Below are 27,854 nucleotides of genomic sequence, written 5' to 3'. Positions count from 1 at the left end.
ATAAAACCCGAAGGTCGAGACGTGTTCCTTCCTCGGCAATAGTCGTAAGATCAATAAGTCAGCAGCGCGATCAATGTGACATCAATATATTTTACTTTTCGGCCGAACTCTGTCGTCGAGTTGGCACGTCCCGCACATAACTAGAAGACATAGTTAGCTCATTAGTTACTCGACCTGCGCGTCATATAGGAATAGTAGTCTTTAAGGTCAACAAGAAAGACACTAGTTTTGCATTTTACCACCAAACAACATAAAGTTAGAAATTAACAAAACGAGGGAAACATGTTGACACTAAACAAGATATTTACGTTACAAGGGATTTTTTATGTCTATGTAGAAACTTAGTATTACAACAAAAGTAACACGACTTATCCACACAAAAACTTTCAACCCATATTCTTGTGCCCAAAAATTTTCAACCCATATTCTTGTGCCCAAATTCTAACATGATGCAAGTACATATTGAAATAGTCTTCATACGTTTATTCCCAGTTCTGGTTAAGCCTAGCCGTTGCCGCGAGCGATTCAGCAACTCCGCCTGGAGTAGTGGGCATATTCGGACTGTTCCGTATCTCCGCTCCTATCACCGCCCTTGCATCCTCTCTAGTCACAGGTTTGTCCGCAGGCAACTTCTGAGTTGCATCCTGCAATATTTTCAGGAAAAAAAAAAAAACAATTAAAAGAATTAAAAACCCTAGAATGTTAAACATAGTTATTGATGTATTATATTAAATGTTAACATAATCTGTACCTCTAACACATCACCAAGTTTCGTTTTATTGACGTCGCGCAGGTTAACAGAAGCTGCATGCTGAGCTACAGCCGCCACACCGCCGAGTGCTATCTTGTTGCATCCAGTGGCTCTCATTTCAGCCGTCTGTATTGCAGCGGCGTCACTTTGTTCAATCGGTTTGTCTCCTGCTGACAGAGCACTGGCCTCCAGCGCTTCACTAATTGTAATTGCATTTCGATCAAGCGCTTCTCCTGGAGAAGCCACTGGCACCGGTGGCTCAACATATTGTGCCACAACCTTCAAAAGAAGGTAACCAATATATAGTCACATAAATATACATAAAACGCTGACTATCACTGTTTTAGTTCATTATCAATTAGATGTTTTGACACACCCCGACCTAATTAAGGCGTGTTGGCCGTCATGTGAGAGTGACGTAACCATGTGCACAATGCGGAAGCAAAAATGATATAGAGAAATACGAATAAATAAAACCCAGACTACTAAAAGTACTCGCTAAAAAAATGCTCGTGCGAGATTAAGCGTGATAACACAACCAGAGTATAAGTAGCCTAAGTGCGGTCCAATAGGACAGTACTAATTACACAACACCTAAAGGTGACCATACAATGGTGATAATCTGTCAGATCTGCCGTGGATTCCTCGCAAGCCACCAAAAGCACTCCTAACTAGAACCTGGAGGGGCGCAAAACAGAAAGTGTGAGTGGGCAAAAACAAAGCTTTTCAAAATCATTTCATTTCTCAAAAGTTCTAACACCTCGCCGTAAAACTTGTATAATTTCTCAGAAAATAGAACATAAATATATATATCACAACCATGCTGAGAATAGCAAAATTCACCAATATGCCATGTCAAATATCTCAGCATAAAAATATATGTAAGTCAGGTGATAAAAATCAATGCCAATGATATGTCAGCCGGAGTCACCTAACGTGACCTGTACGGCTGAATCTAGAGCTCATCCATCTAGCCAGAGTCACCTAACGTGACATGTATGGCTCAAATCCACATCTCAACAAATATACATGCACACGAGTCCGAACCACCTAAAGTGGTCTGTACGACAGGACTTTGTGTAAATAAATACGCTCAAGTGCTACGATCACGTGAAGACCGTGCGAATAATCGCGGGTCACCTACGAGTCGAAACCACCTATAGTGGTCTGTACGACAGGACTATGCACCTAACTTGGATCCAAGATAAGCGTATGGTGCGGGAGGTGAACATCACGTGAAAGACTGTGCCCTAACTCTGTACGGGAGCACTAACACCGAGGTGCAGGTTTATGAGCTCTTAACACATCTCACATAATCATCGATTAACATAAGCAATCTACAACTCACCTGATACTTACCTGAGCGTCCACAACGTCAAATCACAATATGCATACTATAGTAACTCATAATCTAAGTATAAATCATGAGGCATGACATTTCAAAACATAATTCCATTTAAATGCATTTTCTAGGAAAAATACCAAGCACACATATATATACTGAAAACAAAAGATCACTCACTGGTATGTGGAAGGGTCGTAGACCCCAAGCCTCGATTGACTGCGCTCGTCCTGAGGATAGGCCTCACCTGACGCCGTTAACTGCCGTTAGGGATATTCCGTCAAAGTTGACGGAATATTCTCCTTCTCCTTCCTTAGTTTGCCGGAGTCCGGCGCCGATCATCGTTGCGTCGCTGGTTTCTGGAAAAACTTCTAAACTTCATTTCTCACTCATTTTTGCACCAAAATCCATGAAATTTATGTCAAAATGAAGCTTAGGACTAGATGAACACATCCTTGCCACTTTTAGGTCCTAAATCCAACGAAAATTCGTCGGAAAAATCCACGATAATCCGGCCACCCTGCAACTCACTGAACCCGAGCATCCCAACGTCAAAATTACTCTAGATTTGGTCCCAAATGCTAGAAAAGCAAGAATAGAACCTTCTTAAGTCTTAAAATTACCTGAAACCTTCACGATCACGATGAGTGAACAGTGCACCTCATCGGAACTTCTTGGTTCTCGAGTTCCCGACTTCCTCACGTCCAACCAAAAGTATAGATGGGTTCGTATGGTTACAAGAAAAGTGATGATGGTGTTTGCAAACTCGATCCGAGCATGAAAAGAGTGATTCACGAGTTGACTGTATAGTTGTACGAAAAATGGATGAAATCCGAAAGGGAAGAGAAAGAGAGTCAACAGGAAAGGGATTGTGTGTGTGTGTGTGTGTGTGGTCTAGGTTTGAGCAACCAAACAATTAAAAGAAAAACTTAATTTCCAATTGGTTAATTCCTTAGCCCATTTCACACGCTCACAGCCAAACGTCCAAGGGCAACGTCATCATTTCACATTATCGAAAATATATTTTGGGACAGGCTGTCACATGTTTCGATTATTATATTTTAAAGAATATGGTGTTCGATTGATGGACGCAAAACATAACATGTCAAATATATAACGGGAAGTATATGTACAAATTTTATAAAAGTTACTGAAAATATGACTTTAGTCCCTGAAACTTTTTTTTTTTTTTTTCCACATAAAACCCGACATAAGTTTTTTACTGGAATAAAACTCATTGACTAGATTCCATATTAGCAAATTCATTAATTATATTTGACTTACACAATTAATTCCATACAAATTGTAAGGGAGAATTAATGATTTTACAAAAATAAAAAAAATAATACATTCATTGCATAATATATAATAACAATAAAACATGCCTGACAAATGTAGTAATACATGCTTAGTTAAGTCAATAAAATTATATTTTACATATAAATGTAGGTAAATTATTTCACACACACACATGTCACATCCCTACCCGGGGGGAACCACTTCCCGGGCCCGCTCCACCACCGTAACACGATATTGTCCGCTTTGGGCCCCGACTACGCCCTCACGGTTTTGTTTCTGGGAACTCACCCGAGAACTTCCCGATGGGTCACCCATCTTGGGAATGCTCTCCCGCGCTACTCGCTTAACTTCGGAGTTCCCATTGAAACCCGAAGCCAGTGAGCTCCCAAAAGGCCTCGTGGTAGGTAGGGATGAGAATATACATTTAAGGATCACTCCCCTGGGCGATGTGGGATGTCACAATCCACCCCGCTTAGGGGTCCGACGTCCTCGTCGGCACACCACGGCCAGGGTTAGGCTCTGATACCAAATTGTCACATCCCTACCCAGGGGGAACCACTTCTCGGGCCCGCTCTACCACCGTAGCACGATATTGTCCGTTTTGGGCCTCGACTACGCCCTCCCGGTTTTGTTTCTGGGAACTCACACGAGAACTTCCCGATGGGTCACCCATCTTGGGAATGCTCTCCCGCGCTACTCGCTTAACTTCTGAGTTCCCATGGAACCCGAAGCCAGTGAGCTCCCAAAAAGCCTCGTGCTAGGTAGGGATGAGAACATACATTTAAGGATCACTCCCTTGGGCGATGTGGGATATCACACACACATATAACAACAACAAAAAACATGCATGATATACATAAAAATTCATGCAAAATAATTTACCTACATAATAAAGCAAACCCAAATATATGCAAAATAATATACCTGTATAAAAAAAATGTTATTATTTTATTCAATACTAGTTTACTTATTATTTGTGTCACATATCGGCCGGGGCGGATCATTTCCCGAGCCCACTCCACCACCGTAGCATGATATTGTCCGCTTTGGGCTTACCATTCCCTCACGGTTTTGTTTTTGAGAACTCACGAGCAACTTCCCAGTGGGTCACCCATCATGGGATTGCTCTAGCCCCCTTCTCGCTTAACTTCGGAGTTCCTACGGAACCCGAAGCCAGTGAGCTCCCAAAATGCCTCGTACTAGGTAAGGATAAGAATATGCATATAAGGATCACTCCCCTGGGCGATGTGGGATGTCACAATTCACCCCCCTTAAGGGCCTGACGTCCTCGTCGGCACACTTCCGGCCAGGGATTGGCTCTGATACCAATTTGTCATATCCCGGCTCGGGGCGGATCACTTCCCGGGCCCGCTCCACCATCGTAGCACGATATTATCTGCTTTGGGCTTACCATTCCCTCACGGTTTTGTTTTTGGGAACTCACGAGCAACTTTCTAGTGGGTCACCCATCATGGGATTGCTCTAACCCCCTTCTCGCTTAACTTCGGAGTTCTTACGGAACCCGAAGCCAGTGAGCTCCCAAAAGGCCTCGTACTAGGTAAGGATGAGAATATGCATATAAGGATCACTCCCCTAGGCGATGTGGGATGTCACAATTTGTACATGTAATAATAAAATATGCGCAATATATATGACGATACATACAAAATAAAATACCTACATAATGAAAAAATGTTATTTGATTCAAAATTAATTTACTTGCAAAATAAAGCAATTGTATTTTATTCAAGATTAATTTACATATTATTTGTACATATATCTTATAATAATAAAATGTGTCAAATATATGTAATAATACATGGAAAATAAATTACCTACAAAATAAAATAATGTTATTTGATTCAATATTAATTTACCTACAAAATATATTTTATTTGCTCATCATAAATTTAAATATAGGTGGATTAATTAGTTTAATATGTTTGATCATATATGTAGTACTGTGCATGTGTGTGTGTGTGAACATATAGTAGTATTATATGTATAGGTAAACTATATATATAGTACTACTATACGTTCATATAGGTAAACTATGTATGTGTACATATACATATACATATATATATATATATATATATATATGTTGAGCTTATGGTAGTAACATATATATTCGAAGTATATATGTGTGTGTTAGGGGTAATAATATGTGCAATAATTATATTTTTTATTGTAATTAAGGGGAGTAATAACATTTATTGATTTTATTTTGAATATCATGTGGTACAAATTGTAAATATTTTGTAATAATAGGTCAATTACTTCTATACTTGACAGTCATTTTTAAATTTGGGTTTTGTTTGAATGTTTATAACTATGTGGATTTTTGTCTAGGAAATAAGAGTTGCAATGGTCTATATCTAAAGAACCCTAAATGTCACATCCCGACCCAGGACGGATCATTTCTCGGGCCCGCTCCACCACCGTAGCACGATATTGTCGGCTTTGGGCTTACCATTCCCTCATGGTTTTGTTTTTAGGAATTCACGAGCAACTTCCTGATGGGTCACCCATCCTGGAAGTGCTCTCGCGCTCTACTCGCTTAACTTCGGAGTTCCCATGGAACCCAAAGCCAATGAGCTCCCAAAAGGCCTCGTGCTAGGTAGGGATTGGAATATACATTTAAGGATCACTCCCCTGGGCGATGTGGGATGTTACAATCCACCCCCCTTAGGGGCCCGACGTCCTCGTCGGCACACTTCCGGCCAGGGATTGGCTCTGATACCAATTTGTCACATCCCGGCCCGGTGCAGATCACTTCCCGGGCCCGCTCTACCACCGTAGCAAGATATTGTTCTCTTTGTGCTTACCATTCCCTCACGGTTTTGTTTTTGGGAACTCACGAGCAACTTCCCAATGGGTCACCCATCATGGGATTGCTCTAGCCCTCTTCTCGCTTAACTTCGGAGTTCCTACGGAACCCGAAGCCAGTGAGCTCCCAAAAGGCCTCGTTCTAGGTAGGGATGAAAATATACATTTAAGGATCACACCCCTGAGCGATGTGGGATGTCACAATCCACCCCCTCTTAGGGGCCCGACGTCCTCGTCGGCACACACGCGACCAGGGTTAGGCTCTGATACCAAATTGTCACATCCCGACCCGGGGCGGATCACTTCCCAGGCCCGCTCCACCACCGTAGCACGATATTGTCCGCTTTGGGCTTACCATTCCCTCACGGTTTTGTTTTTGGGAACTCACGATCAACTTCCCGATGGGTCACCCATCCTGGAAGTGCTCTCGCGCGCTACTCGCTTAACTTCGGAGTTCCCATGGAACCCGAAGCCAGTGAGCTCCCAAAAGACCTCGTGCTAGGTAGGGATTGGAATATACATTTAAGGATCACTCCCCTGTGTGATGTGAGATGTTACACTAAAAGTTACAAATTATATGCTACGAGTGAATCCCCTAATTATAAAACATAACATGTGCTTGTTAAGTGTGCTTATAAAGAGTTGAGCGATAAACACGAAAATAGTACGTTAAGCTTATCGACCCACATATTGAGATCTCAGTACAATGTTATTGGAATCTCAATACGTAATGTCTCATATGACCTCAAATATAACTACTTGTTGAGAGTGAATCTCAAATCATAGAATTAAGAGACATGAGCTTGTAAGGAATAGCACTACTTCATATCGTATTTAATTTAAGAAATTTTAACGAAATATTCTCGATACTATTCATTTTAACAAAAAATGACATTTTACTTTAAAATATCACTCATATTACTATTTACTTACAACACTTTTTTGTCATTTTGAAAATTCAAAATATTTCAAACCATTTTCATTAGTTTTCCTTTTAATTTATCATCAAACCTCACTTTCTATATGTAACCAAGCTCGGCTAGTCCAGCAACTTTTTCAGTGACAACCCGGTTGCCGTCGGGATTAATTGTTTCATCAGTAACGGCGACGCCTTTCTCTCGGGCGACTTTAGTGGCGTCGCGGTGGCCAACAAGGCCAAAGCGCTCGTTGTGTCTAGCTGCCGACTGCATGACAGCAGCTGGTCCACCCCTCATATTCTCTCCAAGCACTAGGTTTTCAGCAGCTTGGGCAGTGGCAGCGTGGCGGGGTGCGACGGGCCTGTCGGCTAATTCGCCGGAGACATTGAAGACTTCTCCGTATTTGATAGGTTCCTCAACCGTGGACTGGTCCGGTCGGTGTCTTTGTGGCTGTTCCTGGCTCATGTTTTTGGGCTTAAATATTGTACAGATTAGGGTAAAATGTTTTTAACAGTAGTGAAAGTATACGTACGGTCCAAATTAAGCAAAATATTTGACTAAATATATATGAAATTTGTTAGAGGATGGGATAAAGTGAGAAGGGATGTGATATCCACACATCCCATTTTACTTCTCACACACCTTCTTGATTTTCGGCCGTCGGATCGGATGAATTGAAGAAGATCAACGAATAGAAATTATTGAGGGGTGTGTAAGAAGTAAAATGGAGTGTGTGGATAGCACACCCCAAGTGAGAATTGGACCGCAAGGTTCAAATTTACAGGTGGTGGATGGAGAACGAGGAAGCTCACAGGTGGACGCTATGTTTAAAGTTGGACATGATATGCGGCGACACTTGGACTTCGATCGGTGTTCAGCGTTAAACTACTAGAACTTTGACGCGTGTTATTATTGGCCTTTGGTAGGAGAGAATTTTTAATGACGTATCACTATGAATTCCGGACATATCAAAAAAAGGGGGAACTTAATATAGGTCCTATTTTTTGAGCCAATAGTAGGAATAGTCCAATTTATTAAAATAAATCCAATTCCTTAAATCTTATTATTTTATTATCAATAATTATCTATTAAATGATAAGATTTATTATAAAAATCAAATTTCTTCCTAATTATCTCTTTGATTATTTATTTATTTTAGTTCTTTCTTGTTCTTTATCCCGTTTTAAACCCCATTTATAGATTTTATTTTTTATTTTTATAATCAACCTATGTCACAGGTTAATTATATTTATCTACCTATATGATAGATTATTTTTTATAATCAAGTAAGATTCATGTGTCTTGCTTGTAGATATATTATGTTTTTTTCTAGCTTTTAGTTAAGTTTCATATCTTACTTATAGGTATGATATATATGCATATATTTGTTACTTGAGTTAGGGTAGAATGATTTGCAGATAGATTTATGTCAATATATATATATTTTTTTTTTAGCTATAAGATATTAATTATATTTTTTGGGGTTGAAAATTCATAATATTAGAAGATTTTAATTGATTTTTAATATTTTTAGAAAATATAAAATGAGCATTAAAAAAATAAATACATATAATTAGGTAATTGGACTCACTCCTAAAAACCATCTATGTTTTTGGACCTGGATCTAAAAGCCCCTTAAAAAAAATATCGTCTTGGGTAGAGTCGGTTAGGGCAGCTCTTAAACAAGTTGGAGTGTTACTACAAAATCGAGTGAGTGAAAATAAAATACATAATGCCTTATACTTTTGAGATATGTGTTACGGATGACATGATCGATGCATTCTGGTTTAGTTATACATTGTGTAATTTCCTTTTCTCCTCCACATAAATGAACTCGGAACCAAAACGTCACAATGGAGATGAACCAAAAAAAAAAAAAACGTCACAAATGACATTGACAATGAATTAGAAACCAAAACACCACAGCTAAGATAAACTGTAAGTTGGTCTTCCATTTGCATTGAGCCCCAAAACAGCACAAGATCCCGGTAAAACCGCGTCGCAAGGGGAGTTCTACACAATGGTGGACACTGCCTAGTTGCACCATGTGACTGATCTCACGTTTGCCACCGATTTGAAAGTTTTTTTTCTTGAGATGGACACAATCACATCCCAGTAGGAGTGTATTTGGTTTGAATGTATTTTCATTTTTGATACAAACAGAGTTTAGCATTTTGGGTCTCTAACTTACTCCTATTTATTACTTCACTACCAGGCTAATGCTAGTAACTTTTTGTTCTGAATGTTTTAGCTTGACCTTCATACACCATGTGTTGTTAATAATAGACATGTCATAATATAAGTTGACGATATTATTACAATATTATTTTCATACTCAACGTCTAATGTACAGAACTTCCTTTTCTTCGTTTGGTTACTTGCATCAAGGACTAAAAATTATTGAGTAGGTAAAATATTTTACTTTGTCCAAAAAGATTTCAGTAATCAAACTAATTTCTATTATGATTCCTAGCTAGTAAACAGTACAATAAGAGTGCCTCATTCCATTTCATACTCATTTTGATTCCTTCGTAATCTGAATCTTTCTCATTCTAATTTCATATTAGTAAACGTGGCCAAATAGTAAGAAACAGCAAAATTAATATATTACGAGTGAATTTATAATACGACGTAACAATTTGATTTCCAATTCTAAGAAATATTTAACTTGTTTCAATATGCAATTTGGCTCTTGACCGAATCTTAATTATTTAGAGTATAAAATTTTGGATTTGGAATTTGGGTTTTGCAAACAAATATTTCCAGGACCTCCAGTAAAAGTGTTGAATGATACAAAGTTCCACTAACTTCATCGGCATCCAAAAATAAAGTAAAAATGTGATGGAGAAGAAAGAATTTTGTTAAATCTATATGAAATCATGAAATTGAATGATACAAAGTTCCACTAACTTCATCGGCATCCAAAAATAAAGTTAAAATGTGATGGAGAAGAGAGAATTTTGTTAAATATATATGAAATCATGAAAGTGGAAGTCTATTCTACTTAGCCTGGCCTACTTGAGAAGGAAGCTGATTGCCTGCCCTCTTATTTGGAGTGTCCTTCTCATCTTCTCTTATTTATATGATCACGATTAAGCTATTTTAATATTTTATATTCTTATTATTTTTTGTCTTATTATATTTATAAAAAATTAATATAAAATATTTATATAACTTAATCGCACAAAATAAAAAAAAAAAAATTTAAAAAACCAAACAGAAGAGCAGACAATTTGCCTCTATTTAAGAAAAGGTAATGCCCACATTTGTTATTCCTTGTCAATTCAACAAGAAAGGATGTGTCATTTCGAAGGGCGTGGCATGCACAAGCTGGATGTGATGAAGCCAAATTTAGGTCCACAACTTTCATAGCAATCAAATCCATATTCTATATGTAAGAAAAATACAAACCTTTTGGATGATATACCTTTTTAATATTCGATCCATCGGCATCGATCCAAAGACAAGCGAAACGAAAGATAAGGAGGAAGGTGGTCATGGGACATATACAGGCAAATATACCTTTTTAATAATACGTTAAACTATTTAGATACAAAAAATTGATACTGTTAAAAGATGTGGATCTATAACTGCATCAAAGAGTGTGTTGGTAAATCGTGTTGATTTTGTATACTTACTCAAATTAATATTTACTCCTACTGTAACCTGACCACATTTGTTTTGCTAAGTTTGTGTATGTGATCGATCACCTTCATTGATAATAAAGCGACAATTTAAATAAAGAAGTGTTATTGGCTCTTCGAAAATCTCATTCTATACTCTTCACAAGTGTATTTTTATTTCTAAATATAAAATGTTTGGACTGTAGAATGAGATTTGGAGTGCCAATAACAATTCCCTTTAAATATTGATGTAGTCTCTACTTTGCCCATATTGTCTATTTTTGCATTCTTGCGTAGGTGACGAGAAAGTTCTTTCATGCTATGGAACATTAAGTGTTATGAGAAATGGATGATCTAGATTTGTTTGAATTATTATTTTTAGGATGAACTATCAATTTAGTTCATAAATTATCACCTGAGTGAAAATTAAGTCCATAAACTTTTTTTTTTTCTTCAGAAAAATCAGTCATTGCATTATAAAAATTTGCCAATTACATCCCTAATATTAGATTTGAAGCTACAATATTCAATTTTCCGTCCATTTAAGTATCTTACTTACATGTGATACACATTGAATGGTAGATTGATAATTTTTCATAAAGAAATAGTGTATGGAGTTAATTTTGAAGGTTAATTAGATTTGCAACCTATATGAAATATTAAGGGCTTATAGGTGAGAAAATGATGGTATTACACTCTAAAGTATGTCAAGTTACTTAAGTTAACGAAAAATTGAATAAAATAGCTTTGAATATAATAGTAGAGATGAAATTAGCAATTTTAATGAATTTAGGGGACTTATTTTACCGAAAAAAATAATAATTCAGGTGGTGATAGTTCAGGGACTAAATTGACACTTCACCCTTATTTCTATTGTGCCGTTGCCCAGAGGAGCATAGTTGTTCCGATCAAGTAGTACATTAGTTCTCAACCTGAAGATTATTTTCTATTGTAACGGTTCCCTTGTTATCCATATCATTTTCTTTTGTAATCCCGTAAATTCAAATCATCTAATGCTTGTGTATTTAATGCTACGTAATTTTATGAGACAGTAAAAATTTTACAGACAATTCACTAGTTCACTACCAATCGATATATCGACTTTCATATCTCCCAACTTAACCGCTGATGTAGTAATTCAATGTGTAATGTATATGCAAAAGGCCTCAATCAATTTAATATTAAAAAGATCTAACTTCACGAAATTTCCAACACGGGACGAACGCCCCTATAGAGTGAGAGATTTTTTTTATGTGCTTGAAACATAGGACAGTAAGCTATATGTTATTATACAATTAGAGAAAATCTCTCCTACATAGCCTACTATTCATACTATGATTTGTTTCATGTCCCCACATGCATGTATGAAGATAATTTAGAAACTCATCACACATGAATATTTCAACATGAGTATCTAGGTAGACTAAATTTAATCACTTTAATATTACCCTTTCAACATTATTCTTATGCGCAATATGTTATAGCAACTAGCAAATAATTCTGAAATTGTTCTCGAAATGTTCATATGCATTATTAGCAAGATATTCCAAGTTGAAAGAGAAATATTAATTATTGTACAATAATTTGCCTCCCATTTTCTTCACCCAAAACCTCTTCTTCTACACCTTGCTTATTACTATCATAACGATCATGAACATGGTCCTTTGGAACTGTCACAACCAGCTCTTCCCTAGTACACGTGGCCCTGGCCAACTCCGGTCTCGCCGATGCCGGCAGCCGATACCTCCAGAGATCAAGATCGTCCACTACTTCTCCGTCCAACCTCCACAAATCACCACCTTCCGTTTTCCTTATCACAGTCTTTGTCACCCCGGGATAAATCTCTACCGTGTGGACTCGGACAGCAACGCGGTTGCCAATAACTTGTCGGGTGGTGGTGGGCGTGGTCACATGCACGGGCATGGCGACTGAGAAAATGAATGAGTCGGAGGTTTCTTGGACGGAAACGTCGGCGTTTGAGTGGAAGGGGAGCTCGAGGACGCTGGCGAACACGTGGGGGAGTCTCCGGAGCTTCCTCGGCGGCATGGAAGAAGATGCGACGACGTCGTATAACATATTGCGCTTTTGGGGGGAGGGGTGGACTCTTTTCTTCATGGGTTTCTGGTTTCTGATTGTTCACAGGTTGCTTCTCGCAGCTCAAACGCAAAGGGTATAAATTACACGAGGGAATATGGGCCCAAAATTATCCCCACGTTGTTATAGATTAAATATAAAGCCCACATGGAATGTCTGATCCAATTTTTAGCCCAAGACTGAATGCTTTATTATAAAAACAGAAACCTTACAATTTTGTGATTGACAGGATTTACTCATGAATTTGAGGTCTCATGATCGACTCATTCCTTACCCACTATTATTTTTATAAACAAAAACACACACAAACGCACAATTGTGGCTAAAATGGTGAAATGTCACTTTAATTACAAGTTATCTCTCCATTCAAATTTTGTTTGTCTAAAATGGTGAAATGTCACTTTAAAGATGTTAACACAGGTCCCCTTTCGACCCCAACAAGCTCAGAAGAACACAAGCCTGATGAACTTGGCAGGACGAAGTTGACTGCTCTAGAACCTATGCCTCCCGGCGTCTTATCAGCTATCAAGCCAAGCGCTTCCCCATAACAGTACTTTTCGACCACTAAGACCATCTCCAATGGTGACCTAAAACCTAAAAATATTTAGCCCATAAAATTTAGGTTTTAGCCCAGAAACAGATTTTCTACTCCAACCCTTCTGGCTTAAAATTTTAGCCCCAGATTATCAAAGAATGAATTAAGGCTATTTTTTTTAAATTAACTTTTTAAAAAAAAAAATTTATGTAGACTATCCTAAATTAATTTTATGAACATTTTAACCTAAAAATATTTAAATTCCGATAAATTTTGAAAAATCACTAAATCAATACATGAAAATCAAGATAAACCACATAAACTTAATACCAACGACATTTAATAAACCACATAAACTTAAAAAATAAAAAAGACAATTAATAAACCACATAAACTTAAAAAATAAAAAAAACAATTAATAAACTACATAAACTTAATACAATCGAAAACTCATAGACTACATAAACTTAATAATGATATTCACCATCTTGACTTGGTGATGGACTTGGTGATAGTCTTGAGATGAATCATCATCTTGAAATATACTCCTTGTGGCATTCCTTCGTAAAATTTCCTTTTGCTTACCACGTAAGTATCTCTTCCTCTCTGGAGTGTATTTGTCGAGGGCCTCCATTATCAAATTAGTTTCGTACCTTTCTTGCTCCCTATCCCCTTCTTCCTTCATGGCCATTCGCATTTGGGCCGATTCTTCTTGCCGACGGCACTGGATTTCCTTCATTATTGCCATTTCGCTAGCAAATTGTGCACGTGCCGGATCTTGGGACTTCCCTTTTCTCTTTGCTTCCTTTTGCTTATCTCTACCCGGGGGCCTTGCAAAAGAAGAAGTTGGGGTCATTTGTTCGACACCTTCATTGTCGGCAAAATTCACACCTTCATTGACATCATTTGGGGGTGGGGCTTCATTATGAAATAATCTTCCACATTGTTGGTTCGCATCGGTTCCCCACCTCGGACAATCCTTGAGGATGTTCCAAGCATGATGCAACTTAAAAGCTTGATTTTTTGGTGTAGTTCTTGTCTTGTAAATTGCCATTGCTTTGTCACCCTATGCAACAAATACATAAAAACAATTAGTTGCAAAATACTATTATGTACATGACAACTAAAATATCAACAAATAAACTCACAATTTCTGAGGCGCCCCTTCCACTAGGCATGTCAACCATGGCTCTCTCCAAGCTTCCTTTCCATAAAGTGCACGCTTTGTTGATAATCTTCCACCGATCATAAACACCACCAACTTCCCTTCGACCGGCGTTGGAGTTTTCATGGAACTTATCAACGATTTTACCCCATAAAACCTTTCTATTTTGATTGGTGCCGACGGCACCATCTTCGCTAATTGAAATCCATGCCAAACATAAAGCAATATCTTCGTCAAAGGTCCAATTACGACCTCTAACATGCTCTTTTGCCATCTTGAAAATACTAGAAATGAGAATAAATGGTATAAAGAAAAATTAGAAGAATTGTAGGAGAAAAGTGAGTTTTGTGTGGATGTTTGAACAAATACATAGGTATTTATAGAGTTTTTGGTTGAATTTTAAGTTAAATAATTTTTTAAAATTATTCTAGCCGTTGGATTTAAATTTGGACCGTTAGATCTTTTTTTTTACCGTTATATTTAATTATATTTGATCTAAGCCGTTGGATTCAATAAATACATAAATATAAAACTAAAAAAAAAAATAAAAATTTGAACCTGGACCGTTGGATTAACCAACGGCCCAGTTAATTGCACCATTAGATATAAAAAGTAGCCGTTAGCTACCTTTCGGACTGACAAATTGAATGAACAGCCCACGTGGGGCTGTCGGCTGGAGCAGAAGTGATGGCGCGTGCGGCGCATGGGCAAGTGACGGAAGGGAAAGTGGGCTTCACAGCCCGTGTTTCACTCACAACAGGTAGGGCCTATAATGACTTTTGGCCTAAAAACGGGCTGATATTTGGCCTTCTTTTAAGTTTTGGGTTTTAGGTTTTATTTAACACATGGGTTGGAGTGGGTTTTGGGGGGGAAAAAAAGGGGAATTTTAGGTTATAAGCCATTGTTGGAGATGGTCTAAGGGGCAAGTTGGCCACTCACAGCATTGTGGCACGAAGTTCTAGGAAAATAAAGGGCATACTTATTCAGACATCTAACTCCAAGCCATATGACGACTAGACGAGGGAACAAAACCCTATGAAAGGGGCATAAAGGTTGATAAATAAAGTGTTCGAGTACGGTTCCCACCAACACAGGGCCGAGCGTTTAAGCTTTACGAAAGGGACATAAAGGCTGATAAATAGAGTGTTCAAGTACAGGTTCCCACCAACATAGGGCCGAGCTTAGACGGTCCGCCGTGTTGTCCCAAGGCAGGGCACAAGTGAACCTGCACAAGCATCACTTCGTTGCCATGTATCAGCCAAATCTGTGTATGTGGCGCATTAAATGCAAAGAAAGTGATTAATATGTGACCTGTGATTGTTTGATCTCCTGGTTCCAAAAGGAAGAGATCCGAAGGACCTCAACATCTCAAACCGGGAAAGAAAAAGCATTGCAAATGAAGAATTTGTATTTGTACATGTTTTGTGTTCAACTATATGCAAACAATAATTTCAAGTTTTTGTAAAGTAGAATGAATTGAGTGGACAAAGCATATGGACCATCTATACCATATTTTAAAATTTTCATACATACAAAAATCCTTTTAAAGGAAAATGCATATTCAATTAAAAAAAAAAAAAAAGGACAAGATGTTTATAAGGAACATGTCTTGTTTGCTACCTACCACTACAATTAAGTGCACAGGAATTATGGAAAGATTGTGCCATCTTTTGTTTACACTTGATTAAAATGGACCTAAAAGTTAAAAAAAATAAAATAAAATAATTTCATTTATCTGAACTCTTAGACTCCATGTGGCAGGTTGAATGGGATAGATTGTGTTAAAATGTGAGATGGACATGACTGGACAAAATGAGTTATGGATCCATAACATAGTGGGTTATTCAGCCCACCAAATACACGAGTTACAAGTACCGTCTTACAAGTCCCTGACAATCAAATCTCATCCCTAAGGTACAATCCTATATAGCCCACCAAATAGGGCCCTAAAGGATTTGTTTATGAGTGTTTAGGGTTGGCTCAAAACAATTTGACTCACACCAAGTTTGACTCATGTTTGTCTCGTCATAGTTCGGCTCGTGAAATAACTAAGTAAAGCCTAGTTCGGTTCGATTAAGAAACAAGTTAAGTTTGAACATTGATATATTTGACTCGTAAAGCTTATAAGCAACTTCTAAAGTTTTTACAAGCGACTTGAGATGGACTTGAGCTCAGCTTGGTAGTTCAAGCTTGACAAGTAATAATACATATTTAGAGGCCTAAATCCAACTAACTGAATTAATACAAAATAAAAAATATATTTTCATATCATACCAAAGATCCTCTTAATTCTTAAAGGAAAATATATTTAAAAGGAACATGTCTTGGTCGGTACCTACCAGTACAATTAAAGTGTAGAATTATGGAAAGACTATGCCATCTTTTGTTCACACTTGATTAAAATGGAGCCAAAATTAAAAAATATTAATTTAATTTGTCTAAACTCTCAAGTAGTTGTTTCTGAGTGTTGTAGGCAGAGAGAATTTGACTATTATGACCCTGTTGACCTTAAAATACGGCATAGTTGTGTCTTTGTATGAGGGTGACATAATTTTTTTTTTCCTCGTCAAAAATAGTGTCATTCAACGAATGTGAATTGGTAAGTGTTTCGTTACTACAGTGATAATAAAGACTTGAATTCATGCATGATTGCATGAGTACGAACCTTATCAATAACTCATTTAATATCTAATATAATAAAATCTATCGTTACAAAAAAATTAACAAAAAAAAAAAAAAAAATTAGAAAAATTTGGAGAAGTGGGGTATCGATCCCCATACCTCTCGCATGCTAAGCGAGCGCTCTACCATCTGAGCTACATCCCCACTCTGATAAATTTGTTCCACTTAATTTTAATAACGTTACTAAAGTGAAACTGTGGCATATTCGGAATGGTATTCGTGGGCATCTCTCCAGTTTTGAAGCCCACCCACAGAAGCAAAGATCCCCACTTTAGGATTTATTCGTTGCGGGAAAAAGGAGAAACATTGTTTATTTTTATTTTTATTTTCATGCATATCTTTGTCTATTTTACATAGAAAAAAATTATTATCAACGTACTGTTTTAGTTTAGTTTTACATATGGTGTTACATTATCAAATTGGATGATAGCAAATTCGTTACCCGTAAAACAAAAATGTAAACGAGAAAAGGAAAAGATGTTAAAATTATTTATTTTTAATGCAACAATATTTTTAAACTAATTGAATCACATAATGAACAGCATAATTATTGATTTTTTGAACTCAATTTCGGAAAAATTTAACCTATATTTATTAGTAAAAATGTAATATTAGAAAAAAAAATTCAGTATACTAGACGGTATTAATGGTAGATTGAGAAATTTATAAAATATTAACCAAGGGAAATCATTTAATCTTTTAAAGTTGGAGAGCAAAATTATGCGACCGACCTAAAAAGACGGACACGTGTAGGTGGCTAACCCACTACACAACACGTCAAAGTCTCCAACCACTCTTTTCATTTATTTATTTATTTTCACACTATCTTTTTGTGCCAATATTATATTTTAGTAAAGATGACTTTCGTGGTTCCCCAAAACGCCCACATCACTCATAAGTTTTATTTTGATTTTCAGTAGAGTTATGAGTGTTTTTCATAGGCATATTTTATTTGTCGATTTTGTTTAAACTTGTATAAAACTGTTAATTTTTTTTTAATTTTAATTTTAATTGATTACCTTTCAGAATTTTTATAATTAGCCAATTTTCTCTTAAACTTTAATTTTAGCTGTCACATCCCGACCCGGGAGAGACCACTTCCCGGGCCCGCTCCACCACCATAGCACGATATTGTCCGCTTTGGGTTTCCCATTCCCTCACGGTTTTGTTTTTGGGAACTCACGAGCAACTTCCCAATGGGTCACCCATCATGGGATTGCTCTAGCCCCCTTCTCGCTTAACTTCGGAGTTCCTACGGAACCCGAAGCCAGTGAGCTCCCAAAAGGCCTCGTGCTAGGTAGGGATGAGAATATACATTTAAGGATCACTCCCCTAAGCGATGTGGGATGTTACAATCCACCCCCCTTAGGGGCCCAACGTCCTCGTCGGCACACCACGACCAGGGTTAGGCTCTGATACCAATTGTCACATCCCAACCCGGGAGAGATCACTTCCCGGGCCCGCTCCACCACCGTAGCACGATATTGTCCGCTTTGGGCTTACCATTCCCTCACGGTTTTGTTTTTGGAAACTCACGAGCAACTTCCCAGTGGGTCACCCATCATGCGATTGCTCTAGCCCCCTTCTCGCTTAACTTCGGAGTTCCTACGGAACCCGAAGCCAGTGAGCTCCCAAAAGGTCTCGTGCTAGGTAGGGATGAGAATATACATTTAAGGATCACTCCCTTGGGTAATGTGGGATGTTACAATAGCCATTGACTCCATGAACTTTTATAAACAACCTATTTTCCTCCATGACGCTAGATTTTAAAATTTTTCATTCATTTTGATCACGCGTACAACATATGACAACTGTATATAGGCAAAATAATGAAAAAATGGATAGGTGAAAATTGGATGAAGAATTTTAAAATCTACGTAGGAAAAATTGGCTATTTATAAAATTTTAAGGGATACAATTAAGGTTCAGGAGGAAATTGACTAATTATAATAGTTCATAAAGTTAATTGACTAAAATTAAAGCTTAAAAAAAAATTAGCAACTTTGTACAAATTCGGGAAACAAAATGACAAATACCTCCTTTTTATATATATTTACCTTCATTCCTCCCTAAAAAATTACATTTCATAAACTAAATTAGGATCATAAGGAACTAGAAGCATTTTTTATATATTTTTTTCATAATATGAACTAGAAGATAACGAAAGTTTACTTTCGGATCTCGAAGTCATTTTGATCGTTTAATAGTTAAGATTGTTAACATAAGGCAACTAAAACAAGCTGAGCCAATTATTGGCATTGTTTGCAGACACACATAAGGATAATAATAATCAATTTTCGTAATCAAATGAAGCTAATGTTCAAAGTTGTACTGCTAATTTACATTCAACCACACTAATGTTAGCACAATATTTCATACTGTAGTGGCTAGTTTAGTTTGATTAAGTTTGACTCATGTTTTGCTCGTCATAGTTCGGCTCATGAAAGAACTAAGCGAAGCCTAGTTCAGTTTAATTAAGAAACAAGTTAAGCTTGAACATTGGTATGTTTGGCTTGTAAAGCTCATAAGCAACTTCTAAAGTTTTTATAAGCGACGAGATAGAGTTGAGCTCAGCTTGGTAGTTCAAACTTGACAAGTAATAATACATATTTAGAGGCCTAAATCCAACCAACTGAAGTAATACAAAATAAAAAATATATATTTTCATATCATACCAAAGATCCTCTTAATTCTTAAAGGACAATATATATATTCAATTTTTTTTTTAAAAAGGACAAGATATTTAAAAGGAACATGTCTTGTTTGGTACCTACCACTACAATTAAAGTGTAGAATTACGGAAAGATTATGCCATCTTTTGTTCACACTTGATTAAAATGGAGCCAAAATTTTAAAAATTAATTTAATTTGTCTAAACTCTAAAGTATTTGTTTCTGAGTGTACTAGGCAGAGAAAATTTGACTATTATGACCCTGTTGACCTGAATTACGGCAGAGTTGTGTCTTTGTATGAGGGTGACATAATTAATTTTAGGGTAAATTACATTTTTATACTTTAGGTTTTGATTCTATTTCAATTTCTTACAACATTTTTAAAACATTTCAATATCATACCTTAAGTATTATTTTATTTTAAAATAATATCTTTGTTACATTTTTCATCTATTAATCTGTTAAATGTTGATGTAGTTGCCACATATATGACACGTGGCTGCCAAATGTCTGTCATGTGGCAATAATAATAATTTTTATTTTATTTTCTAAGACCAGAATTTTTACAAAAAAAAATAAAAAAAATTGAAACCTCAGCAACCCACATTTGCAAGAAGAAGAAGAAGAAGAAGATGGAGGAAGAAAGAAAGAAAATACCCGAAAATCCCACCCGAGCCACCCCTCCCAAAAATCCCCCATCACCCACCCCGAAAATCCAACCCAAGATTAGGTGGATCTACCACAAAACCAGTCCAAAAATCATCTCAAACTCAAAGTAATTTCAAAATTCACTCGCGCTGAAAATCACCAGATCGCGGAGGGAGGAGGGTCACGCGCGGAGAGTGGGGAGCTGGGGGGGGGGTTGGTTTTTTTTTTTTCTTTTCTTCCTTCCTCCTCTTCCTCTTCTTCTTCCTGCTGCAGATGGGTCGCTCAAAATTTTTTCCCCCTTCTTCCTCCCTATTCTTCTTCTTCTTCTTTTTCTTCTTACAGATGTGGGTCGCGGGAGGGGGGGTTGAGGGGGGGGGGAGAGGGATAGTTTCAATTTTTTTTTTCTTCCTCCCTCTTCTTCTTCTTCTTCTTCTTACACATGTGGGTCACTGAGGGGAGGGATAATTTCAATTTTTTTTTCCTTTCTTCCTCCCTCTTCTTCTTGTTCTTGCAGATGTGGGTCGCTGCGGTATTGGGTATTCTTTTTTTTTTTTTTTTTTTTTTTTTTTGTAAAAATTTAGGTTTTTTTATTTTAAAATTATTGTTTTTGCCACGTGGCAAACATTTGGCAGCCACGTGGCAAACATTTGGCAGCCACGTGGCATACATTTGGCATCCACGTCAGCATTTAACAGATCAATGGATAGAAAATGTAACTGAGGTATTATTTTGAAATAAAATAGTACTTAAGGTATGAAAGTGAAATGTTTTAAAGGTGTTGTAAGAAATTGAAATATAGCCAAAACCTGAGGTATGAAAGTGTAATTTACCCTTAATTTTATTTTCGACCCCCAAAAACGGTGTCGTTCATCGAATGTCAATTGGTAAGTGTTCCGTTACTACAATGATGAAAAGAAGTTGAGACCTCTTACTTGATAACGTGAGTATGAACCTTGTCAATAGCTAATTTAATATCTAATCTAACAAAATTTATTGTTAAAAAAAAATAACAAAGAATATAAATTTTCAAAAAATTAGAAAAGATGGAGAAGTGGGGTATCGATCCCCATACCTCTCGCATGCTAAGCGAGCGCTCTACCATCTGAGCTACATCCCCATTTTGAGCAATTTATTCCACTTAATTTTAATAACGTGACTAAAGTGAAATTGTGGTATTCGTGGGCATCTTTCCACCTTTGGAGCCCACCCACCAAAGCAAAGATCCCCACTTCAGGATTTATTCGTTGCGGGAAAAAGGAGAAACATTTTTTATTTTTATTTTTATTTTTATTTTCATGCATATCTTTGTCTGTTACATAGAAAAAAATTATTATCAAGGTACTGTTTTAGTTTAGTTTTACATATGGTGTTGCATTATCAAATTGGATGACAGCAAATTCGTTACACGTAAAACCAAAAAAAAAAAAACAAAAAATGTAAGGAAAAGAAGACAAATGTTAAAATTATTTATTTTTAATACAACAATATATTTACACTAATTGAATCACACAATGAACAGCATAATTATTGATTTTTTGAACTCAACTTATTAAAAAATCAACCTACATTTATTAGTAAAAATGTAATATTAGAAAAAAAATTTCACCATACCAGTTGAAAATTTTATAAAATATTAGCTCCGGGAATTCATTTAATTTTTTAAAGTTGGAGAGCAAAATTATGCGACCGACCCAAAAAGACGGACACGTGTAGGTCGCTAATCCACAACACAACACGTCAAAGTCTCCAACCACTCTTTTTTTTTTATTTATTTATTTTCACACTATCTTTTTGTGCCGATATTTTTGCACATATTTTAGAAAAGATGACTTTCGTGGGTCCGACTTTTTCGATTCATATTTATCTAGGTTCCCCAAAATGCCCTCACCACTAATAAGTTTTATTAATAAAGTTATCAGTCATGAGTGTTTTTTATAGGCATATTTGTCGATTTGTTTCTTAAATTTATATAGAGCTGTTAATTTTTTTCTGAACTTTAATTTTAGTCAATTACTTTCTAAAATTTTTTATTATTAACCAATTTTTTCCCTTGAACTTTAATTTGAGTCATTTATCCCTTGAACTTTTATAAACAACCCATTTTCTCCTGATGCTAGATTTTAAATTTTTTATTCATTTTGATGACGAAGACAACATATGACAACTGTATGTGGGCAAAATAATGAAAAATTGGATAGGTGAAAATTGGATGAAGAATTTTAAAATCTACGTAGGAGATATTAATTATTTATAAAATTTTAGGGGTACAATTAATGTCACATCCCGGTTCAGGGCGGATCACTTCCCGAGCCCGCTCCACCACCGTAGCACGATATTGTTCGCTTTGGGCTTACCATTCCCTCACGGTTTTGTTTTTGGGAACTCACGAGCAACTTCCCAGTGAGTCACCCATCATGGGATTGCTCTAGCCCCCTTCTCGTTTAACTTCAGAGTTCCAACGGAACCTGAAGTCAGTGAGCTCTCAAAAGGTCTCGTGCTAGGTAGAGATGAGAATATACATATAAGGATCACTCACCTGGACGATGTGAGATGTTACAATTAAAGTTCAAGAAGAAATTGACTAATTATAATAGTTCAGGGAGTCAATAAACTAAAATTAAAGTTCAGAGGAAAATTGGCAACTTCGTACAAGTTCGAGAGATAAGCTGACAAATACCTTTTTTATTTTATTTTATATATATTTACATTCATTCCTTCCTGAAAAATTACATTTCATAAACTAAATTAGGATTATAAGGAACTAGAAGCATTATATATATATATATATATATATATATTCTTTTTCATAATATGAACTAGAAGATTAAAACGAAAGTATACTTTCGGATCTCAAAGTCATTTGAATCGTTTAATGGTTAAGATTGTTAACATAAAATAGTAATAATTATTTTTGTAATTAAATGAAACTAACGTTCAAAGTTGTACTGCAAATTTACGTTCAACCACAATAATGTTAGCACAATATTTCATACTGTAGTCGCTAACAAAGAACCAAATTAGCCGTACAACTTTGAACGTAAATTAGCTGTACAATTTTGAACGTTAAGGGAGCAATTTTGTAGACTCCGATTTTGTTCGTCCAAAAAGGAAATTTCAAAGGGTAAATAGTCAACTCGACTGTGCCATGTATGGGGCTAGGGGCCTAGGGCCCAGACCATCCATGATGAAATGGTACTTCTGTAAATATAACTAAAGCCAGACCCATTTAACTATGCTTACATGATACAGTACGGAGGGAGCACCGCAAGCAGGTAGTACACCACAGTAGTACTGTACGTTAGTTATATACTACAACTGTAGACAGCCATTTCAGATTTGTGCTTTCTTCGTCTCTCCTCCTTGTACCTCTCTCTCCCTTCCTCTCCCTCTCCCTCCCTCCCTCTCTCTCTCCTCTCCGGGGTTCAATTCCTCGTTTCACTCCGATCCCCGAAAAATCAGTGCTCGAGAACCAGAAGCAGAGCAAAGATGGAGAGGTGATTACTGCCTGTGTGGTCCAAGTGAGAATTTTCTCGCTCGATTTGGTAATTTTCCATCACTTTCTCGAGAAAATAATCATGGGTTTTCGATTTGAATGTTTAATTTTCATGGGTTTTGTGTATTTCGTGTTTGGGGTAATCATTTTTACGCCGTTCTTGGATCTAATTTTCAGTTTTGATCTTTCGTTTTACAGCGAAATAGGTGCTTTTTCTGATCTGAATCTGATCGGGATCTGGGTCTTTGATTGGACTGATTTTCCGTGCGATTCTTACCGTAAAGTTGCAATCTTTGAGTATTTTGGGGCTGAGTTGTAGAAGTAGATCGTTTACTCTGAGAATCGGACTGACTCGGCCGAGTTGTACTCGTTGACTCACTGAATCTTTTGTAATGGAGACTCTTCTGGTTGTGGCGCAGCATAAGAACCAGTACTATGGCCAGGGGAAGCCACACGGGCCGGGCCGAGTCGGCCCGTCGCCGTCCAAGGACTTCCGAGGGATCAATTGCCGGACTTTCCAATCCGGGTCAGGTATACTCCCAACCCCATCCAAGGCTTGCTCTACTCCTGTATCCAAAAAGGGAGCATGCTCTGGTTCTCCTCCTAGGATAACTACACCTAGTCCAAACAAGATACATACATCTAGTCCAGTTTCACAGTCTGATAGCAGAACATTTATTAAAAGCACCCCAATTGCTATCAATGTCAACAACTCGAAGAAAGGCAAGCACTTCAATGGAAGTTTTTCATTTTCTGAGCTCTGGGCCGGTCCGGCTTACTCGAACTCTCCCCCACCGAGTTCGTTGCCAATCCCCAAGTTTTCAATCCGACCCAAGAGAACCGTGTCGCTCGAATTGCCCAAGTCGCCCGCTGATATCGAAATGCACCACCCAATTGCCAAGTCTACACCTGCATCCCCAACTAGGGAGCATGGTGGGTCTTCTGCGAGAGACCTCTTTCACAATGCTGACTCCGCGACCAAGACTCTGCGTCGCATTCTGAATCTCGATGTTGACGATGAATGAAGGGCGGATGGGAGCACTAGGCTCCTGTAAATAGGTTTAGATTGTATATAGAATGAATAAATTGGGTTGGTAGACTTGGTAGTCTTGGGTTGTGACGAGTGTGTTTAGTTTTCTGTAGTGGTGCTACAAGTTAAAGTCATGGTTATGGTGGGTTAACGACCTCCGGATGTTGGATGTGGAGTTGGCATTAGGGAGATGAATGGTTTTTCTGGAAAAAGCGGCATGGTATGTGTTGTATGGGATTTTCGACATGGATGGACCTGACCCGAAATTTTAAGGAAGCAGAAGGAAATTGTGATAGGCTTGTACTTTTGAAGGCTTGGTTCTTTCGAAGTGGATGGTTGTCTGCACTATTGAATGGGGGAGATGATGGCATATTGGAAAAAATTGGCATGGTATGTGTGATATGGGATTTTCGACATGGAACTTACCCGAAATTTGAAGGAAGCAGAGGGGAACTAGTGGTACAGGGATTGTACTTTTGAAGCGGGTGGTTGCCAGCACTCCGGAACAGGAGGGATTGAGCAACCCGTCGTACATATGAAATCCGAGGGAAACTACATTGGACTTGAATGTTCCAATGTAATCCCCTCACAAATTTGCTAATTCTTAACCCTTTTAGAGTTAGGTTTAGGTGTCTTCATTCGGTTACTGTACATGCTGTAGAATGTCTAGTGATCTATCCATACAGAACTTTGTAGGTTTCTATAGGTTTCATTTTTCTTCTGCGTCATGTCTTTTGTTTCCTTAGGGTTTAGAGTTAGTGTCCTTCTAAATATTCTAACATTGGCTAGTCTCTTTGTTCCTTAGTTCAGCGTTGCCCCAATAGCTGCTTAGGTAATCTTCTTTCATTGAACACTCTTGCCTTTCCTGTTATAGTCTCGTTTGCCTTCTTAGTCAACGAAACGTTCTTTGCTTCTGACAACAATCTAACCCCTTTAACTACACTCTTATCAAAGGGTGTTCTCACCTTTCACTCTCTTTTCTGTTTTTTGAGAAAGAAAAGAGGGAAGGGGCATTGATTGTTCTTTCGTACTTCTGCTTCATTGGTTTTTTGTCTTTAGGGTTGGTCAATCTGTAGTTCTGTCCTGTATGATGTCCTGAGTTTGGAAGTACCTATTAGTTCATTGTTCTTGGAAATGAATGGTGCCGGTTGTGGTGTTCACATCGTTTTCATCCTTGGAGATTGTTGATCTCGCCTCACCATCGACAAGGTAATACATCTGTTTTCCTGTTCCCCTTCGGTGTTGTGTTCGCCAACTCTTTTATAATTTGTTTCAGTTGTGACTAGTTTCTTTTGAATGTGTGTGAAACAGGGTGCAAGTTGGTACAGTATTCCGGAGGTGTGTTCGTTAGCAGTTCGTGATGTAGTCCTTTACGCGTGTAATAGTTCCTTGCTGAAGGCAAATGCGGTTCCAGTACATCATCACTTGTGTTGAAGAATGCATGATGTATGGAAAAGCTGTTTGTCTTCCATCGATCCGGTGGAGCATTGTAGCGTCGGACATATTTGTGGTGAACTTTTATGTCTTCTATTTATGTTTCAATGTTGAGTCTGTTCTTCTGTCGTCTAATTTAAACTTCGATGCTAGCTTGTTTATCGTCATCTTTCATATTCGTACGTTAATTTTATGGATGTTAACATTATTTATCTGTTCGATTTATATGGTCTGTTCCATTGATGTTGCTGTATGGCGCATAATGTTCTTTCGATCGGCTTAGATGTGAGTCATGCGCTTTGATAATCGATAGCTTAATGGATTTGAATCTGCGAGTTGCTGGTGATTCTGTCGCAATGAGAATTTGAAACTTGATACTGTTCACAGAATTTTGCAGCCCCTCCATCTTGGGAGAGATTGTTGGGTGCTGTTTGTGTTGCGAAATCGGTGTATATTGCAAATTTGTATCATGGAAATGTAGACATCGATATCGGTTGGTTTGGATGGAAATTACGAAAATTTAAAATGAAACTTAAAAAAATGTTAATATAAGAGTTTTTTCGATATATTGGAAATATTAACAAAACATGATATCGAAAATATCAACGGTATTGAAAAGATTTCAAACGCTAGTTCCGACCTGCTGCACCCGCGGTGACTCAGAATGTTTAGCTTGGGGTGCTTTCGTCTCCTTTGAGGATTATTCTCATGGAAGATTGGCAAATTTGAAGTAAGTCGAGAAGGTTTCTCTTTTCCGTAACTTAGTTCTCCAATGTGCAAACCGGTTCGTACGTATTTGTGGAGGTTCTGAAGTTAAACCAGAATTTCTTAACTGATTTTCGTTTGAGCACTCCTACGAACCGAGCTCTTGGTGGTGGTCTGTCCATGGTTGGTTTGTCTTATGACCAAAGCATTTGATGATTTGAAGAGCGAGTTACATGAAACAGGGATGCGAAGGGGGCAGTATCTAAGCATGTCATGTGTTTCAACTTCATGTGCCGTCACCTTAGAGTCTCATTTCATGCAAGTGTTTTTCAATAGGGGATTGATAGCCACACCATTTCCATCATCGTACACACTTGTGTTGAATTTTGTTCATTTCGTGGAAGCATTATGCAATTTGCTGGTGTATTATTGCGACCGAGTGTTCTTTTCCTTTCAGTCATTGCTGCTTTGTTGCCGCGGTCCAAATTTTCACTGTGGTATAGGCGTGGAACGTGAACAGGAGAAAGGGGTGAATGCCAAAGCCAACTTTGATACTTGTTTCAAAAGTAACATTTGACAGACAACATTCCCTTTTGTCCGATCCCTGTAGGCAGCCCTTATCTTAAACTAGTCGT

The 27,854-nt window shown here is 37.5% G+C and overlaps 3 protein-coding genes and 3 non-coding genes across 6 annotated transcripts; 2 read left to right on the top strand and 4 right to left on the bottom strand.

The window, feature by feature from the left end:
* Positions 1–482: 482 nt before the first annotated feature.
* Positions 483–7,603, bottom strand: LOC103957223 (late embryogenesis abundant protein D-34-like). The gene is made up of 3 exons (XM_048586685.1): positions 7,262–7,603; positions 752–1,030; positions 483–644 (listed from the first exon to the last, which is right to left on the bottom strand). Exons 1-3 carry the CDS (start codon positions 7,601–7,603, stop codon positions 483–485), a joined length of 783 nt encoding a protein of 260 aa, XP_048442642.1.
* A 4,727-nt stretch (positions 7,604–12,330) lies between these two features.
* LOC103957222 lies at positions 12,331–12,837 on the bottom strand. Its single transcript, XM_009369349.2, has one exon. It carries the CDS (start codon positions 12,835–12,837, stop codon positions 12,331–12,333), a length of 507 nt encoding a protein of 168 aa, XP_009367624.2.
* A 4,471-nt stretch (positions 12,838–17,308) lies between these two features.
* Positions 17,309–17,381, bottom strand: TRNAA-AGC. The gene has a single exon. It is a non-coding gene; the product is annotated as a tRNA-Ala (tRNA).
* A 4,220-nt stretch (positions 17,382–21,601) lies between these two features.
* Positions 21,602–21,674, bottom strand: TRNAA-AGC. Its single transcript has one exon. It is a non-coding gene; the product is annotated as a tRNA-Ala (tRNA).
* Positions 21,675–23,906: 2,232 nt separating this feature from the next.
* LOC125478600 lies at positions 23,907–25,149 on the top strand. The gene is made up of 2 exons (XM_048586924.1): positions 23,907–24,099; positions 24,249–25,149. The coding sequence occupies exon 2, from the start codon at positions 24,443–24,445 to the stop codon at positions 25,073–25,075; it is 633 nt and encodes a 210-aa protein (XP_048442881.1). The 5' UTR covers positions 23,907–24,099; positions 24,249–24,442; the 3' UTR covers positions 25,076–25,149.
* Positions 25,150–25,169: 20 nt separating this feature from the next.
* LOC103957221 lies at positions 25,170–26,757 on the top strand. The gene is made up of 2 exons (XR_007259407.1): positions 25,170–26,289; positions 26,392–26,757. It is a non-coding gene; the product is annotated as an uncharacterized LOC103957221 (transcript).
* Positions 26,758–27,854: the final 1,097 nt, after the last annotated feature.

This window comes from the organism of the source record quoted next, unplaced genomic scaffold, assembly GCF_019419815.1.
Source record: "Pyrus x bretschneideri cultivar Hongxiangsu unplaced genomic scaffold, Pyrus_bretschneideri_v1 Contig25, whole genome shotgun sequence".
Lineage (NCBI taxonomy): Eukaryota > Viridiplantae > Streptophyta > Magnoliopsida > Rosales > Rosaceae > Pyrus > Pyrus x bretschneideri.
The sequence above is the reverse complement of the archived record's forward strand: the minus strand, read 5'-3'. Positions and strand labels throughout refer to the sequence as shown.

What these genes read in the sequence shown, in the direction of transcription:
- LOC103957222 (XM_009369349.2), bottom strand. Translation starts at nt 12,837, where the DNA reads ATGTTATACGACGTCGTCGCATCTTCTTCCATGCCGCCGAGGAAGCTC.
- LOC103957223 (XM_048586685.1), bottom strand. Translation starts at nt 7,603, where the DNA reads ATGAGCCAGGAACAGCCACAAAGACACCGACCGGACCAGTCCACGGTT. An exon ending in CTGAAAAAGTTGCTGGACTA is followed by an intron (nt 1,031 to 7,261) that starts GCCGAGCTTGGT and finishes CTTCTTTTGAAG; the next exon opens with GTTGTGGCACAATATGTTGA. An exon ending in AACTTGGTGATGTGTTAGAG is followed by an intron (nt 645 to 751) that starts GTACAGATTATG and finishes AAAATATTGCAG; the next exon opens with GATGCAACTCAGAAGTTGCC.
- LOC125478600 (XM_048586924.1), top strand. Translation starts at nt 24,443, where the DNA reads ATGGAGACTCTTCTGGTTGTGGCGCAGCATAAGAACCAGTACTATGGC.